This window comes from Apteryx mantelli, chromosome 10 (genome assembly GCF_036417845.1).
Source record: "Apteryx mantelli isolate bAptMan1 chromosome 10, bAptMan1.hap1, whole genome shotgun sequence".
Classification (NCBI taxonomy): Eukaryota; Metazoa; Chordata; class Aves; order Apterygiformes; family Apterygidae; genus Apteryx; species Apteryx mantelli.
The window spans coordinates 1,414,251-1,427,714 of record NC_089987.1 but is presented as its reverse complement, the minus strand read 5'-3'; the positions used below and the strand labels follow the sequence as shown (position 1 = coordinate 1,427,714).

The 13,464-nt window shown below is 68.9% G+C and overlaps 3 protein-coding genes across 3 annotated transcripts; 1 reads left to right on the top strand and 2 right to left on the bottom strand.

Annotated features, from left to right (window-relative positions):
* The first annotated feature begins 616 nt into the window (after positions 1-616).
* Positions 617-5,116, top strand: VPS4A (vacuolar protein sorting 4 homolog A). The gene is made up of 11 exons (XM_067302312.1): positions 617-724; positions 1,024-1,135; positions 1,752-1,899; positions 2,127-2,188; positions 2,448-2,567; positions 2,797-2,953; positions 3,411-3,559; positions 3,759-3,840; positions 3,975-4,194; positions 4,303-4,443; positions 4,671-5,116. Exons 1-11 carry the CDS (start codon positions 704-706, stop codon positions 4,770-4,772), a joined length of 1,314 nt encoding a protein of 437 aa, XP_067158413.1. The 5' UTR covers positions 617-703; the 3' UTR covers positions 4,773-5,116.
* A 1,119-nt stretch (positions 5,117-6,235) lies between these two features.
* On the bottom strand, positions 6,236-9,287 carry PDF (peptide deformylase, mitochondrial). Its single transcript, XM_067302826.1, has 2 exons — positions 8,738-9,287; positions 6,236-6,800 (listed from the first exon to the last, which is right to left on the bottom strand). Exons 1-2 carry the CDS (start codon positions 9,285-9,287, stop codon positions 6,643-6,645), a joined length of 708 nt encoding a protein of 235 aa, XP_067158927.1. The 3' UTR covers positions 6,236-6,642.
* Positions 9,288-10,330: 1,043 nt separating this feature from the next.
* Positions 10,331-13,416, bottom strand: COG8 (component of oligomeric golgi complex 8). Its single transcript, XM_067302311.1, has 5 exons — positions 13,005-13,416; positions 12,272-12,479; positions 11,380-12,198; positions 10,973-11,141; positions 10,331-10,785 (listed from the first exon to the last, which is right to left on the bottom strand). The coding sequence occupies exons 1-5, from the start codon at positions 13,322-13,324 to the stop codon at positions 10,571-10,573; spliced, it is 1,731 nt and encodes a 576-aa protein (XP_067158412.1). The 5' UTR covers positions 13,325-13,416; the 3' UTR covers positions 10,331-10,570.
* Between the last annotated feature and the right edge of the window lie 48 nt (positions 13,417-13,464).

The following is a 13,464-nucleotide window of genomic DNA, read 5'->3' as shown; positions in this document are numbered from 1 at the left end:
TGCGTGTGCATAGCGTGCGTGGAGGGTGCACGTGTGGGGGTATGCGCAGGGTGTATGGGGATATGCAGTGTGTGTAGGGATGTGTGGTGTACGCAGTGGGTGTTTGTCAGTGTGTGCACTGAATGTGCAGACACCATACACAGCATGTATACATGTGTACGCCGTGTGTGTATGACGTGCACTGGGTGTGCAGCAGGCACAGTGTGTGCCTGTACACACTGCGTGTGTGCATGTGCGCACGAGCTGTGCATCCCCGGGCTGTGCACGCACTGTACAGTGTGTGCACATGGGCGCAGTGTCTGGTGCATGTGTGTGTGTGGGGGGGGGTGTGCTAGTGTGCACATGTTCGGGGAGGGCACGGTGTGCACACGCGTGCTGTGTGTGTGTGTGTGTGTGTGTGTGTGTGTTCGCGCACGCAGCGCACGAGCGAGCGGAGCGGGCGGGCAGAGGGACCCGGCGGCGCCCGGCGAAGCCCCGCCCCTCCCGGGCCGCGCCCCGCCCCCGGCCGCGCCGGCCCCGCCCCGCGCCGCCCCGCGCGCCGCCGCCAGGGGGCGCCGCCGCCGCCGCCGCCTCCGCGCAGGCGCCGCCGCCGCTGCCGCGGTCGTTCCGGGTGGGTCCTGCCGCCGCCGCCGCCGCCGCCGCCGGGCCGGGCCGGGCGGGCCGCAGGAGCGCCGCGGGCTCGCGGCCGCCACCGGGAGATGCGATGACAACGCCAACCCTGCAGGTAGCGCCGGGGCCGCGCCGGGGCGGAGGGAGGCGGCGGCGGCGGCCGGGCCCGGGAGGCGGCCGCGGCCCTGCGGGGCCCGGCGCGGCCCTACCGTCGCGGGGCCGCCGGCCTCGCCTCGCCTCGCCCCGCCGGGACCGGGACCGGGGGGGGAGGGGGGCCGCGGCCGCTGCCGCTGCCGCTGCCGGGGGCGGGGCCGCGGGGGCGCCGGCGCCGGTGCCGGTGCCGGTGCCGGCGGGGCCGCTCGGGCCGCCCGTCGGGCGCCGCCGCCGCCGCGCTGACGGCGCTGTTGCTGGCAGAAGGCCATCGACCTGGTGACCAAGGCCACCGAGGAGGACAAGGCCAAGAACTACGAGGAGGCGCTGCGGCTCTACCAGCACGCCGTGGAGTACTTCCTGCACGCCATCAAATGTGAGCCGGGGCGGACGGGGCGGCAGGGGGACGGATGGGGACGGGGATGGAATGGGGAGGGGACTGGGACAGGGACGGGATGGGGACAGGGATAGGACAGGGGTGGGGATGGGATGGGGACATGGAAAGGACACGGACCGGGGTGGGACAGGGATGCAGACAGGACAGGACAAGACTGGACAGGGATGGGACAGGGACAGGGATGAGACTGGGGACAGGATGGGGACACAGACAGGACAAGATGGGACAGGATGAGGACAGGGATGGGACAGGGACAGGGATGGAATGGGGATGAGACAGGGACAGGGACGGGACAGAGACAGGGACATGGACAGGGCATGGACAGGGATGGGACGGGGACAGGAACAGGGATGAGACTGTACAGGGACAGATGAGGACACAGATGGGATGGGGAAGGGGACAGGGATGGGACAGGACAGGGATGGGACAGGACAGGGATGGGACAGGGACAGGAACAAGACGGGACAGGAACAGGACAGGGATGGGGTGGGGACAGGGCCTCCACCCTGCCACAGCGGGGCTGGGGACGGGGGCTGTGGGCTCCCTGGTGACAGCCTGGGGACCCACCGGTGACAACTCGTGGGCTCTCCCGCAGATGAGGCTCACAACGACAAGGCGAAGGTGAGCATCCGGGCGAAGTGCATGCAGTACCTGGACCGGGCGGAGAAGCTGAAGGATTACCTGCGCAGCAAGGACAAGCAGGGCAAGAAGCCCGTCAAAGAGTCCCAGAATGACAACAAAGGGTGCGTGGGGCGAGGACACCCGTCCCTGCGTGGGGGCGCCCGGCCTGGTGTGAGGGGCAGGGCCGGGGCAGAGCGCTCTGGCTGCTCCCCTCCGCCGCGCTGGCCGTGGCGGCAGGTCTCTTCCTCCCTTCTCCCACCCTCTGCCCTGCCGAGGCTCCGGAGCGGAGGCTGGACTGTGCCGGCTGTGCCGTGGCCTCTCCCCCCCTAACCCCGTCCCGTCTCCGCAGGAGCGACAGCGACAGCGAGGGCGAGAACCCCGAGAAGAAGAAGCTGCAGGAGCAGCTGATGGGTAAGAGGCGGCAGGGGCAGAGGCCGGTGCTGCACGGGTGCCTGTGGAGCGGGGCGCCAGGCTGCGGGGCCGTGGCGGGGCAGGCCGGGGGCTTCACTGGGGCTCGGCAGCCCGCGAGCCGCGCTCCACGCCAGGGGCAGCCCCACGGCGCGGCTGGGTTGGGGGTCTGGGGGGCTCCGGCTCTCGGGAGCTCTGCGGCATCGGCGGGGCAGCGCCCGCCTCGCGGGGCTGCGTGAGCAGAGCTGCCCTCCGCCCGCAGGTGCCATCATGATGGAGAAGCCCAACGTGCGGTGGAGCGACGTGGCCGGCCTGGAGGGAGCCAAAGAGGCCCTGAAGGAAGCCGTGATCCTGCCCATCAAGTTCCCGCACTTGTTCACCGGTGAGGGTCGCTCTGGCCGCGCCGCAGCTGCCCCTGTCCCGCAGGAAAGGGCCTCGCGGGGCACTGGGCAGCGCGGGAATGCCTTCTCCCGCCGGGCGCCGAGGGGCCGGAGAAGCCTGGGAACCTGCCGCCCCGTGGCCTCTCGCTGAGCTGCCCGGATGCCTCGCGGTCGCGGCACGGATCCAGCTGGTGCGGCAAGGAGGGAGCCTTGACACAGGCCTTGTTGCAGGCAAGCGCACGCCCTGGCGAGGGATTCTGCTCTTCGGGCCCCCTGGTACCGGGAAGTCCTACTTGGCCAAGGCCGTGGCCACCGAGGCCAACAACTCCACCTTCTTCTCCGTGTCATCCTCCGACCTGATGTCCAAGTGGCTGGGAGAGAGCGAGAAGTAAGCTGAGGGCTGGCGGCAGCGAGGGGTGTGCGCGGGCTGTAGGCCGGCTCCCGGCCACCCCCGTTTTTGGGCCTGGCGGTGCCAAAGCTCCAGCCGGGGTGGACGAGCCAGCAGCACCGCTGAAGCCGCGCTAACGTAGACACCTCGGGTCCCCAAGCGCGAGCCCAGGGGCCCTCGCGAGGCGCTGCCGGAGCTCCCGCAGTGCTGCGCAGCGAGTCCGCGCCAGCAGCCCCTTGGCTGACGGCCCTCAGCCCGTGCCAGGCAGGGGCTGGCGGCAGCGACGCTGCGCTGGCCCGGGGCTGGGAGCTGTCGCCCTCCTTCCAGGCCAAGGCTGGCTTGGCGTGGGGCGCCCCAGCGCCGTGGGGCGAGCTCTTCCCCCTCTCCGCCCCACCGGGGGCTTTGGGGGCGCAGGAGGCTCCCTGAGTTGGAGCCCATCTGGCGTCTTTGTGGCCAGGTTGGTGAAGAACCTCTTTGAGCTGGCGAGGCAGCACAAGCCCTCCATCATCTTCATCGACGAGGTGGACTCGCTGTGCGGCTCCCGCAACGAGAACGAGAGCGAGGCGGCGCGGCGCATCAAGACGGAGTTCCTGGTGCAGATGCAGGGTGCGTGGGGCTGCGTCCGCCCGGGTTGGGGGGCAGCAGGACGGGGCAGGCGCGTTCGGGAGAAGCCACGGGACGTCCTTGGCTCGCGCTCCCCTTCGGGGATCTGCGCTGAGCCGTCCGCCTGCCGATGGGCCGGCGGCGTTCCCTGAGCGCAGCCAGCCGCTGAGCCCCCCTCACTGCTCCCCCTCTCCCCCCGCAGGCGTCGGCAACAGCAGCGACGGCATCCTGGTGCTCGGCGCCACGAACATCCCCTGGGTGCTGGACTCGGCCATCAGGAGAAGGTGAGCGGGACACGGTTCCTCTGCCGTCGCTGAAGCCGTGGGGCCGGGGCCGAGCCCTGGGGCGGCTGCGGGCAGCGCCGTGGGGCCGGCCCCCGCCGAGGGAGCACCGCCGCTCACCTCTGTGCCGTGCCCAGGTTCGAGAAGCGCATTTACATCCCGCTGCCCGAGGAGGCGGCCCGAGCCCAGATGTTCAAGCTGCACCTGGGCAACACGCCGCACAGCCTGACGGAGGCCAACATCCACGAGCTGGCGCGGAAGACGGACGGCTACTCAGGGGCGGACATCAGCATCATCGTGCGCGACGCCCTCATGCAGCCTGTCCGCAAGGTGCAGTCGGCCACGCACTTCAAGAAGGTGAGCGCGGGGCGGCTGCCTGCCCCGGGGGCGCCGGCCCGGCCCGGCCCTGCCGCCGCGGCCCCTCGCCCGCTCGTGCGCCCCCAGCTCTGCCTGCCTCTGCCCCAGGTCCGAGGGCCCTCGCGCACAAACCCCAACGCGATCGTAGACGACCTCCTGACGCCGTGCTCGCCCGGAGACCCTGGTGCCACCGAGATGACCTGGATGGAGGTGCCCAGCGACAAGCTCATGGAGCCCATCGTCTGCATGGTGAGCGTTTCTCGGGCCCCCGGGCCGCACGTGCCATGCTGGGGGAGGGTGGGCGCCCGCAGCCTTCGTGCCCAGCGCCGCCTCCTGCTCCGGGCTGGGGCTGGGGCTGGCTCCGGGCCGCGGCGGCTTGCCGGGGCCCCGGCACGGGCAGAGCGGTGCCGCCGCCACCCCGGTCCCCCGCGCGCTGCCTCAGCCACCCCCCCCCCCCCCCCCCCCCCGTGTTGCAGTCGGACATGCTGCGCTCCCTGGCCACCACCCGCCCCACCGTCAACGCCGAGGACCTTCTGAAGGTGAAGAAATTCACAGAGGACTTTGGGCAGGAGGGGTGAGGGCTCCAGCCGGGGCCGGGGTCACCGCGCGGCAGCGCTGTCCTCGCAGCGCCCCGGACGGCCCCCCGTGCCAAACAGGTCCATGTTCACCTCACTACTAAACCCATCTCACTTTCGGCACCTGCCTGGGCAGCGGGGGCGGGGGGGAAGGAGGGGGGGCACTGTCCTGGCCGGGCCGACGCTACTGGGGGGGCCCAAGCACTGCCTGGGCTGCTGGGTGTCGTTCCCTCCCCCGCCCCGGGCTGCTCCCTGCTCTTCTTCCTGCTCTTTTTTATTTTTTAAATTGATGCTGCTTTGGGTTCTTGTCTTGTTTATATGAAAATAAAAACAATCCAAAAGCTTCAGCCGGAGCCCAGCCCCTCCCTGAGGCCAGGCAACTCCGGCAGCGAGGCGCCGCTCCGGCCGGGTGCTGGCGGAGGGCCAGGGCCGTGGGGCAGGTAACGCTCGCCCCCCACCCGGCCGTGCTGCCCGTGCCAGGAGGTGCTGGTGGGGGGGGGGGGGCAGGAGGACTACGCACCCCCCCCCAGAAGCGCCGGGGCGGCAGGGAGGGTCCCGCTGGGCGCAGCGGGGGCCGGGCTGCCCCAGGGCCCCCCCCCCAGTCCCACTGCCCTGGGGTGCGGAGGCGCTGCCCTCCCGCGCCTCCCCCCGCTGCACTGGGTCCCGGCACTGCGCGCTGTGCTCAGCCCTGGGCCCCCCCCCCCCCCCCGTGGGGTGGCCGCTCTGTGCCCTTGGGCCCCGAATGACGCACGGGAGGGGAGGATCCCCCCCGGCTCCTGTGCAGCCTCCCCGCAGGGCAACCCCCCCCCCCCCCCCCCCCAGACTCACACTAACTCAAGGTGCAAGGGAGCGCCAGGGGGCACCGAGGCTGACCCCCCCCCCCCCCAATTCATTAAATGAGGTGTCTTTATGGTTAAAAACACTATTGATCACCCCTCCCCATGCTGGGGAAGGCAGGCAGGGGCAGAGCTGCTGCCTGCAGCCGGTGGAGGCTCCGGGGTGGTACCTGGGCTCCCCCCTTCCCGGGGGGATCTCTGCAGTGCTGGGGGGGGGGGCCTCGCTGCCCTGCTGCTGCCCCCGCCCCGCGCAGCCCCCCTGCACCCTGGGCTGGGGCTTGCTGCCCACCCCCCCCCCCCCCCCCCCCAGGGCGCAGCGTGGCTGCACAGTGGCACCCACGGGCTCTGCCACAGCGGGGACCCTTCCCCAGCTGCGGCTTTTGCTTCAGGGAAGGAGCTGCGCCGGCCGACAGGGCCGTGCCCCAGCACTGGGGGGGGGGGTGTCCCTGAGCACGGGGGGGTGTGACACCCCCCCCCCCCCCGCAGCATGGGGGGTGCTTTGGGCTGTGGGGTGGTGGGGTCCTGGCTGCGCCCTCCTGCAGCAGGCGGTAACACGCAGCCGCGGCAGGGCGACTACCCCCCCCCCCCCCCCCCCCAGGCTGGGCGCGCAGGAAGGGCCGGGAGCCGAGGCCGAGTCCTGAAACGCTTTGTATTGACCGCAATAAAGCTGAATGCAAGTCTCCCGGGCTGCGGCAGCTCTTCTTCATCTCCCTCCCCACCAAGCGCTTGCGTCGTGTGCCGCTCGGCGTGGCTCCCCCGGGGCACATCCAGCTGCTCCCGGCCTGGCAGCCTGGGCTGCCCCATCGGCATGCGGAAACCCTCCATGCCCGCAAGGCTGCAGCGCCGCAAGCGCAGGGCCCAGGGCCCAGCGAGGCTGCAGCGCCGGCAGGCGCAGGACAGACGAGGCCTCGCAGGGCTCCCGCCCGGCCCGTGGCCGCGGGGAAGGAGGGGCTGCGGCCTCCATGGCGCAGGGGCCTCCATCGAGCAGCTCTGTCCGCGGTGCCTCCATTGAGCAGCTCGGTCCTCGGAGCGGGGCCTCACTCGAGGAGCTCCGCCCAGTGGACGTTGGCGAAGGTCCGGCTGTCCATCCGGTCGATGTAGAGGACGCCGTCCAGGTGGTCCATCTCGTGCTGGATGATGCGGGCGGCCCAGCCGGTCGCCTCCCAGCTCACCGGTGCCCCCGTCTCGTCCACGCCTACGAAGGGAGCGGGTGGTGGGGTGGGTGGCTCTGTGTGTGTGTGTGTGTGTGTGTGTGTCTGTCTGTCTGTCTGGTGTGTGTGTGTGTGTGTGTGTGTGTGTGTGCGCGCGCGCACGCGTGCATGCGTGTGTGTCTCTGTCATGTGTCTGGTGTGTGTGTCTGTCTGTCGTGTGTGGTATCTGTCTGGTGTGTGTCTGGTGTCTGTCTGGTGTGTGTGTGTGTGTGTGTGTGTGTGTGTCTGTCTGTCTGTCTGTCTCTGTCTGTCTGTCTGGTGTGTCTCTGTCTGTCGTGTGTCTGGTGTCTGGTGTGTGTGTGGTATCTGGTGTGTGTGTGTGTCTGTCTGTCTGTCTGTCATGTGTCTGGTGTGTGTGTGTGTGTGTCTGTCTGTCTGTCGTGTGTCTGTCTGGTGTGTCTGTCTGTCGTGTGTCTGATGTCTGTCTGGTGTGTCTGTCGTGTGTGTGGTATCTGTCTGGTGTGTGTGTGTGTGTGTGTGTGTGTGTGTCTGTCATGTGTCTGGGGTGTGTGTGTCTGTCTGTCTGTCTGTCGTGTGGTGTCTGGGGTGTGTGTGTGTGTGTGTGCGTGTCGTGTGTGTGGTGTGTCTGTCGTGTGTCTGGTGTGTCTGTCGTGTGTCTGGTGCGTCTGTCTTTCTGTCTGTCGTGTGTCTGGTGTCTGTCTGGGGTGTGTGTGTGTGTGTGTGTGTGTGTGTGTGTGTGTGTGTGTGTCTGGTGTCTGTCTGGGGTGTGTGTGTGTTGTGTCTGGGGTGTGTGTGTCTGTCTGTCTGTCCGTCCGTCTGTCGTGTGTCTGGTGTGTCTGTCCGTCTGTTGTGTGTCTGTGTGTCTCTGTCTGTCTGTCATGTCTGGTGTGTGTGTGTGTGTGTGTGTGTGTGTCGTGTCTGGGGTGTGTGTCTGTCTGTCTGTCTGTCTGTCTGTCCGTCCGTCCGTCTGTCGTGTGTCTGGTGTGTCTGTCTGTTGTGTGTCTGATGTCTGTCTGGTGTGTCTGTCGTGTGTGTGGTATCTGTCTGGTGTGTGTGTGTGTGTGTGTGTGTGTGTGTGTGTGTGTGTGTCTCTGTCATGTGTCTGGGGTGTGTGTGTCTGTCTGCCTGTCTGTCGTGTGGTGTCTGGGGTGTGTGTGTGTGTGCGCGCGTCGTGTGTGTGTGGTGTGTCTGTCGTGTGTCTGGTGTGTCTGTTGTGTGTCTGGTGCGTCTGTCTTTCTGTCTGTCGTGTGTCTGGTGTCTGTCTGGGGTGTGTGTGTGTGTGTGTGTGTGTGTGTCTGGTGTCTGTCTGGGGTGTGTGTGTGTGTGTTGTGTCTGGGGTGTGTGTGTCTGTCTGTCTGTCCGTCTGTCTGTCGTGTGTCTGGTGTGTCTGTCTGTCTGTTGTGTGTCTGTGTGTCTCTGTCTGTCTGTCATGTCTGGTGTGTCTGTGTGTGTGTCTCTGTCTGTCTGTCATGTCTGGTGTGTGTGTGTGTGTGTGTGTGTGGTGTCTGGGGTGTGTGTGTGTGTGTCGTGTCTGGGGTGTGTGTGTGTGTGTGTGTGTGTGTGTGTGTGTGTGTGTCGTGTCTGGGGTGTGTGTGTGTGTGTGTGTGTGTGTCTGTCTGTCTGTCTGTCCGTCCGTCCGTCTGTCGTGTGTCTGGTGTGTCTGTCCGTCTGTTGTGTGTCTGTGTGTCTCTGTCTGTCTGTCATGTCTGGTGTGTCTGTGTGTGTGTGTGTGTGTGTGTCTGTGGTGTGTGTGGTTTTGGGGGGGGGGGTCCCCATCCGATGGAAGGGCTGGGGGCAGATGAGAGCACCCAAGGGGCAGGCGAGGTGTCCGAGGGGTGGGGGGGGGGGGTAGTTCTTTGGAGCAGCTGAGCAGCTGGGGGCGACGGGGTCCTGTTCGGGGCGGGGGAGGCGAAGGGGCCGGGGGAGAGGGGCAGGGTCCCGGTGCCAGGGCGGGCCGTACCGGAGACGTGGACGGCCCAGTGCCGCGGGACGCAGGCGGAGAAGCCGGCGAGGCTGGCGCAGCCCTCGGGGGCGGTGACGAGGCGGCTGTCGAGGACGCGGAGCTCGGGGTTGACGAGGACGCGCAGCGGGAAGGGCTCGAGGCGGCGGGCGCGGCGCAGCGCCGGCGGGTACTGGCGGCAGCGGGCGGGCGGCAGCTCCGCCGCGAAGACGCGCAGCGGCACCCCGAGCTGCGGGGCGCTGAGGCCCAGGCAGGGCCCGCGGCGCAGCGCCGCCGCCAGCGCCGCCGCCAGCGCCCGCAGCTCGGCGCCGCCCAGGCGCTCCGGGGCCACGGCGGCGGCGGCGGCGCGCAGCACCGGGGCCCCCACCTGGCACACGGCGGCGAACGGCGGCCTGGGCGGGCCCAGCACCCGCCGCTTCAGCGCCTGCCAGTACGAGCGCTCCCGCGCGCCCCACTCCGCCGCGCCGCCGCACGCCCGCGACGGGGCCGCCGCCGGGGCCGGGAGCCGCAGCGGCAGCCGCCGCGCCGCCACCGCCACGGGCGCCGCCATGAGCATCGCCGCTGCGCGCGCACCGCTACGGCGGCCGCGAGGCGCCCGCGCGCGGCACCACGGGAAGGCGCCGCGGCGGCCCCTGGCGGCGCGGGGCGGCGCTGCAGGCGGCACCGCTGCGCAGCGCCGAGCACCGCCAGGGCGGGGGGAAGAGGGGGTCACCCGTGTGTGCGGTTGGGGGGGGGTTGCATTGTGTGTGTGTGTGTGTATGTGTGCATTGCATTGTGTGCATGTGTACAATGTCTATTGCATTGCATGTGTATTGCACTGTGTGTGTGTGCACTGTGTGTGCATTACATTGTGTGCATATGTGTGCACCGTATTGTGTGTATTGCATTGTGCGCGTGTGTATTGCATTGCGTGTGCATGTATACGTGCATTGTATTGTGTGCTGCACTGTGTGCACGTGTGCAATGTCTGTGCATTGCATGTGCATATTGCACTGTGTATGTATGTGTGCACTGTATTGCACTGTGTGCCTGTATTGCACTGTGTGCACACGCACTGTGTATTTTGTATTCTGTGTTGCAGTGTGTGTACGTGTGCACTGTAATGCACTGTATGTGCCTGCGTGTATTGCATCGTGTGTGTGCATGTGCATTGTGTGTGTATTTTGTGCGTGCGCACTGTGTATTGCACTGCGTGTGCATGTGTGTGTTTTCCACCCTGCGCTGTCCCGCTGGCAGCAGTGGCACAGCGCAAGAGCAGGGGGCACATGCGTATGTGCAGAACAGCAGTGAAACAGCACCCAGAGGACATGGCCTGAACCCCGTGGCCAGGAGGGGTGAGGACCTGTACGGACAGCGGGGACAAGGCGGGGACAGCAGCAGCGCGGGGAGGACGCCAGCCCCGAGGAGCCGCATCCCCTCGCCCTGCGTGTGGGGCACCACGGGAAGGGACGGGAGGCCGAGCAGCAGGCTCCGCACGGAGCGCAGGTGGAGTGCAGCTGGGCAGGCGGAAGCGTCTCCGGCTGCCGCACCGCTCCCGGCCCCAGGGAAACGACTCTGGCTCCAGGCGGGAGAGGGGGCGGCAGAGCAGCCAAGACAGATGCGGAGGAGCTTTATTCCGTAGTGCCCAGCCCTTCCCAGCGGAAGGAACTACCAGAACCCACCGGCACGGAGGGAGAGGGCCCTGCGGCCAGGCTCAGTCGCTGCCCTCGCCCAGCTCATCTGCCCCGGCCACTTCCGAGTCCTGCGCGCTGCGGCCTGCCCGGCCCCGCGGCTCGCGGCTCCCTGACCGCTGGGGCTACCTGGAGCAGAGCGCGCGGGTTGCTGCCGCCGCAGCTAGCTCATGGCCGCAGGCTCTGCGGGGCTCTCCTCCTCCGCCAGCGCGTGCTGCGGGGGCCCCGGGGCTGGCGAGGCGCTCTCCTGCGCTGGTTCCTCACCCGATGCTGGATCCGTCTCCCGCGCCGGCAGGACGAAGGCCAGGGGCTCCCGGACGGCTCCGACGTCGACGCAGCCCAGGCTGCAGAAGCGCTGCAGCTGGGTGGCGGGGACACCTGCGGGAGAGCAGGGGCACTCGTGGGTCTGCTGCCAGCAGGACTCGCCAGCGAGAAGCAGAGCGGGGAGCACCGGACCGCGAAGGGACAAGCGCAGGGTCCCCAGCACATCTCCGGCAGTGCCGGCTCCAGCTCCAGCTCCTCCCATCAGCTCTCCCCAGCAGAGCACCGCGACCGGGAGCCTTACCCAGCGCCTGCGCTATCTGGGCCGGAGGAAAGAGGACCTGGAGGCAGCGGTTAAGGTAGGGGAGCAGATCTTCCAGGAACGCGGTGCAGAACTGCACAAAGAGCTCCTGCTCACGGCCGCTGAAAGCTGCCTCCTCCGCCCGGTGAAAGGCCAGGATTATTTTGGTCACCTGGGGTGAGAAGACAACGTCGTTAATTCCTTAGTTCCATCCCCAGCCCACACAAGACAGAATCCGAGGCCCGGAGAGCCCCACGCATCTCGGAGCAAACAGCCGCTTCTGCTCCATGGTGCCTCAGGCACCCGGACAAACCGGACAGGCTGCGGGGAAATTTCCTTCTGCTCTGTTCTGCCACAGCGAAGGCAAAAGCTCCGCAGAGCGAGGCGCAGCCCTGGCCTGGGAACCTCACCTGGCCGAGAGCGTCCTCCAGGCAGCTGGTGACGTCCTGGGCCAGGGCCACGGGGCAGCAAAGCCGCAGGTCGTTGAAGGCGACGAGGAGGTTGTTCAGGAAGCAGGCGAGGGGCGGGAAGTCCAGCAGCACCATGGGCGGCTGCAGGGTCCCCGGCTGGGCCGTGGGCACCGCCGCCGCCACGGCACTGCCCAGCACGGCCGGGGCGGAGATGAGCATGTAGGAATTCATCTCCTCCTGGAATTTTTCCACGGCCTCCTCGACTGCCTTCCTGAAAGCGCTGAGGGTGACGCGCTGGAAGATGGGGGCCAGCTGCCCGCGGAAGTCAGCGCCCACCCTGCTGAAGGAGAGGCCGAAGTACATGCACTGCCCCAGCAGGGAATCCAGGCGGCCGCCCACCCCGCGCTGGAGGTCGCCCTCCAGCACCTGCAGGAACTCGGAGACCTTCTGCAGCACCCAGCCGTGGAAGATGGCGCCCTCGTTGAGCGCCTGCTCGTCGGGGGGCAGGAGCGGCTCCTCGTCGGAGAAGATGGCGCGATACTGCGTGATGATGTCGAAGAGGTGGACGCGGCAGGCCTCAATGGTCTTGGTGATGTGGAAATAGGGGTCGTCGTCCGGGATGGAGGCCTGGATGGAGCGCAGCCAGGCATCCCGCGCCTGCAGGAACTTGATGCGCAGCTCGGCCTCCGTGAAGACGTCCATGCGCCGCAGGTAGCCGATGACCCGCAGGCAGGCCGGCAGCTGGATGTTGGTGCGTAGCTGCTGGATGAGCTGGTTCAGCATCAGCTGGGTGGACTGGCGGACTTCGTCCACGATACCCTGGGGACGGGGAGACAGCCTCAGCCATGGGCGCCGCGTAGCGGCTGCGGGGCCGGGGCAGAGCGCGGCGCACCTGGATCACGGGAATGGCGCTGTGCTTCCTCTCCAGCCGGCGCACGTAGGCGGCCAGCTCCAGCGCCTCCTCGTAGTAGCCGTTGCGCACGCAGGTGTCCATGAGCTGCGGGATCTCCAGGATCTCCAGGATCTCCGTGTGCCGGTTCAGCGTCAGGCTGTTCATGCGCCGGCTGCAGGCGATCTCCTCGGCATCTCGCATGAAGTTCCTGCGGGATCGGGGGGGGGGGGGGGAATCAGCACAAGGGTCCCTCCCTGCGCCAGCCCCAGGCTGTAGGCAGGCAGCTCCCTCACCCGGGGCCCCCAGGGCCCCTCCTGCCCACACCGGCCTCTCCCCATCCCTGGCTCCGGCATTGCCCAGGGCCCCCTCCCAGCCTCAGTCCCTGCTTCCCCCCCACGCTCATCGGGGCTGCTGCCCCCTGGGGACCCTCCTGCCCCCCCCCAGCCTCACCACCATTCCTAAGTCTTTTGGGGGCCCCTCGCTCCCAGGGTCGCTCCCCACACCTCCCCCGGTTTCCCGACAGACCTTCCCAGCCCTGGCTCCCGCCTCGTCCGGGCGATCAGCCCTGTTCTCTCCCCACCCCAGCCTCAGCCTCCCCCCGGCCCCTCACGTGCCCCTGCCCGGTTCCCCCCACTCCCGGCACCGCCGGGTCCCCGGGCTCCCTCACGCCTCCCCTCGCCCCCGGCTCGCCCCAGCCCGCGGCCTCCCCCGGCGCCCCCGGCCCGGCCCGCACCGGCAGGCCTCCTGGAGGGCGGGCAGGCGGGCGAGCAGGCTGCCGAGGCGGCGCTCGATGCCGCCGAAGCCGCGGCCGGCGCGGCCCGTGCACTCGGCGGAGCGGATGAAGGCCCGGTAGTGCTCGAAGGCCAGGCGGCGCGTCTGCGCCCCGACCCGCTCCCGCTCCGCCGCCAGCCGCGCCGGCTCGCGGCCCAGCGCCGCCAGCCCCAGCGCCGCCAGCTCTGCCAGGTAGGCGGAGAGCTCGGCGCCGCCGGGAGCCGCCGCCGCGCCGCCCAGCAGCCAGGCCAGCAGGCTGGCCTCCTCCGCCGCCGCCGCCATGACGCCGCTCTGCCCGCCGCGCCGCGCCTCGGTGGTCCTCGCTGACGTATGCGGAGGCCTCTCTGCCCGCCGCGCCTCGCCTCAGTGGTCCTCTCTGACGTGCGGCGGAGGCCGCTCTGCCCGCCGCGCCTCAGTGGTGC

What these genes read in the sequence shown, in the direction of transcription:
- COG8 (XM_067302311.1), bottom strand. Translation starts at nt 13,324, where the DNA reads ATGGCGGCGGCGGCGGAGGAGGCCAGCCTGCTGGCCTGGCTGCTGGGC. An exon ending in GCGCCATTCCCGTGATCCAG is followed by an intron (nt 12,199 to 12,271) that starts GTGCGCCGCGCT and finishes CCCCGTCCCCAG; the next exon opens with GGTATCGTGGACGAAGTCCG. An exon ending in TGGAGGACGCTCTCGGCCAG is followed by an intron (nt 11,142 to 11,379) that starts GTGAGGTTCCCA and finishes TTCTCACCCCAG; the next exon opens with GTGACCAAAATAATCCTGGC.
- PDF (XM_067302826.1), bottom strand. Translation starts at nt 9,287, where the DNA reads ATGGCGGCGCCCGTGGCGGTGGCGGCGCGGCGGCTGCCGCTGCGGCTC. An exon ending in CTGGGCCGTCCACGTCTCCG is followed by an intron (nt 6,801 to 8,737) that starts GTACGGCCCGCC and finishes CTCCCTTCGTAG; the next exon opens with GCGTGGACGAGACGGGGGCA.
- VPS4A (XM_067302312.1), top strand. Translation starts at nt 704, where the DNA reads ATGACAACGCCAACCCTGCAG. An exon ending in GCTGCAGGAGCAGCTGATGG is followed by an intron (nt 2,189 to 2,447) that starts GTAAGAGGCGGC and finishes CTCCGCCCGCAG; the next exon opens with GTGCCATCATGATGGAGAAG. An exon ending in TGGCTGGGAGAGAGCGAGAA is followed by an intron (nt 2,954 to 3,410) that starts GTAAGCTGAGGG and finishes CTTTGTGGCCAG; the next exon opens with GTTGGTGAAGAACCTCTTTG.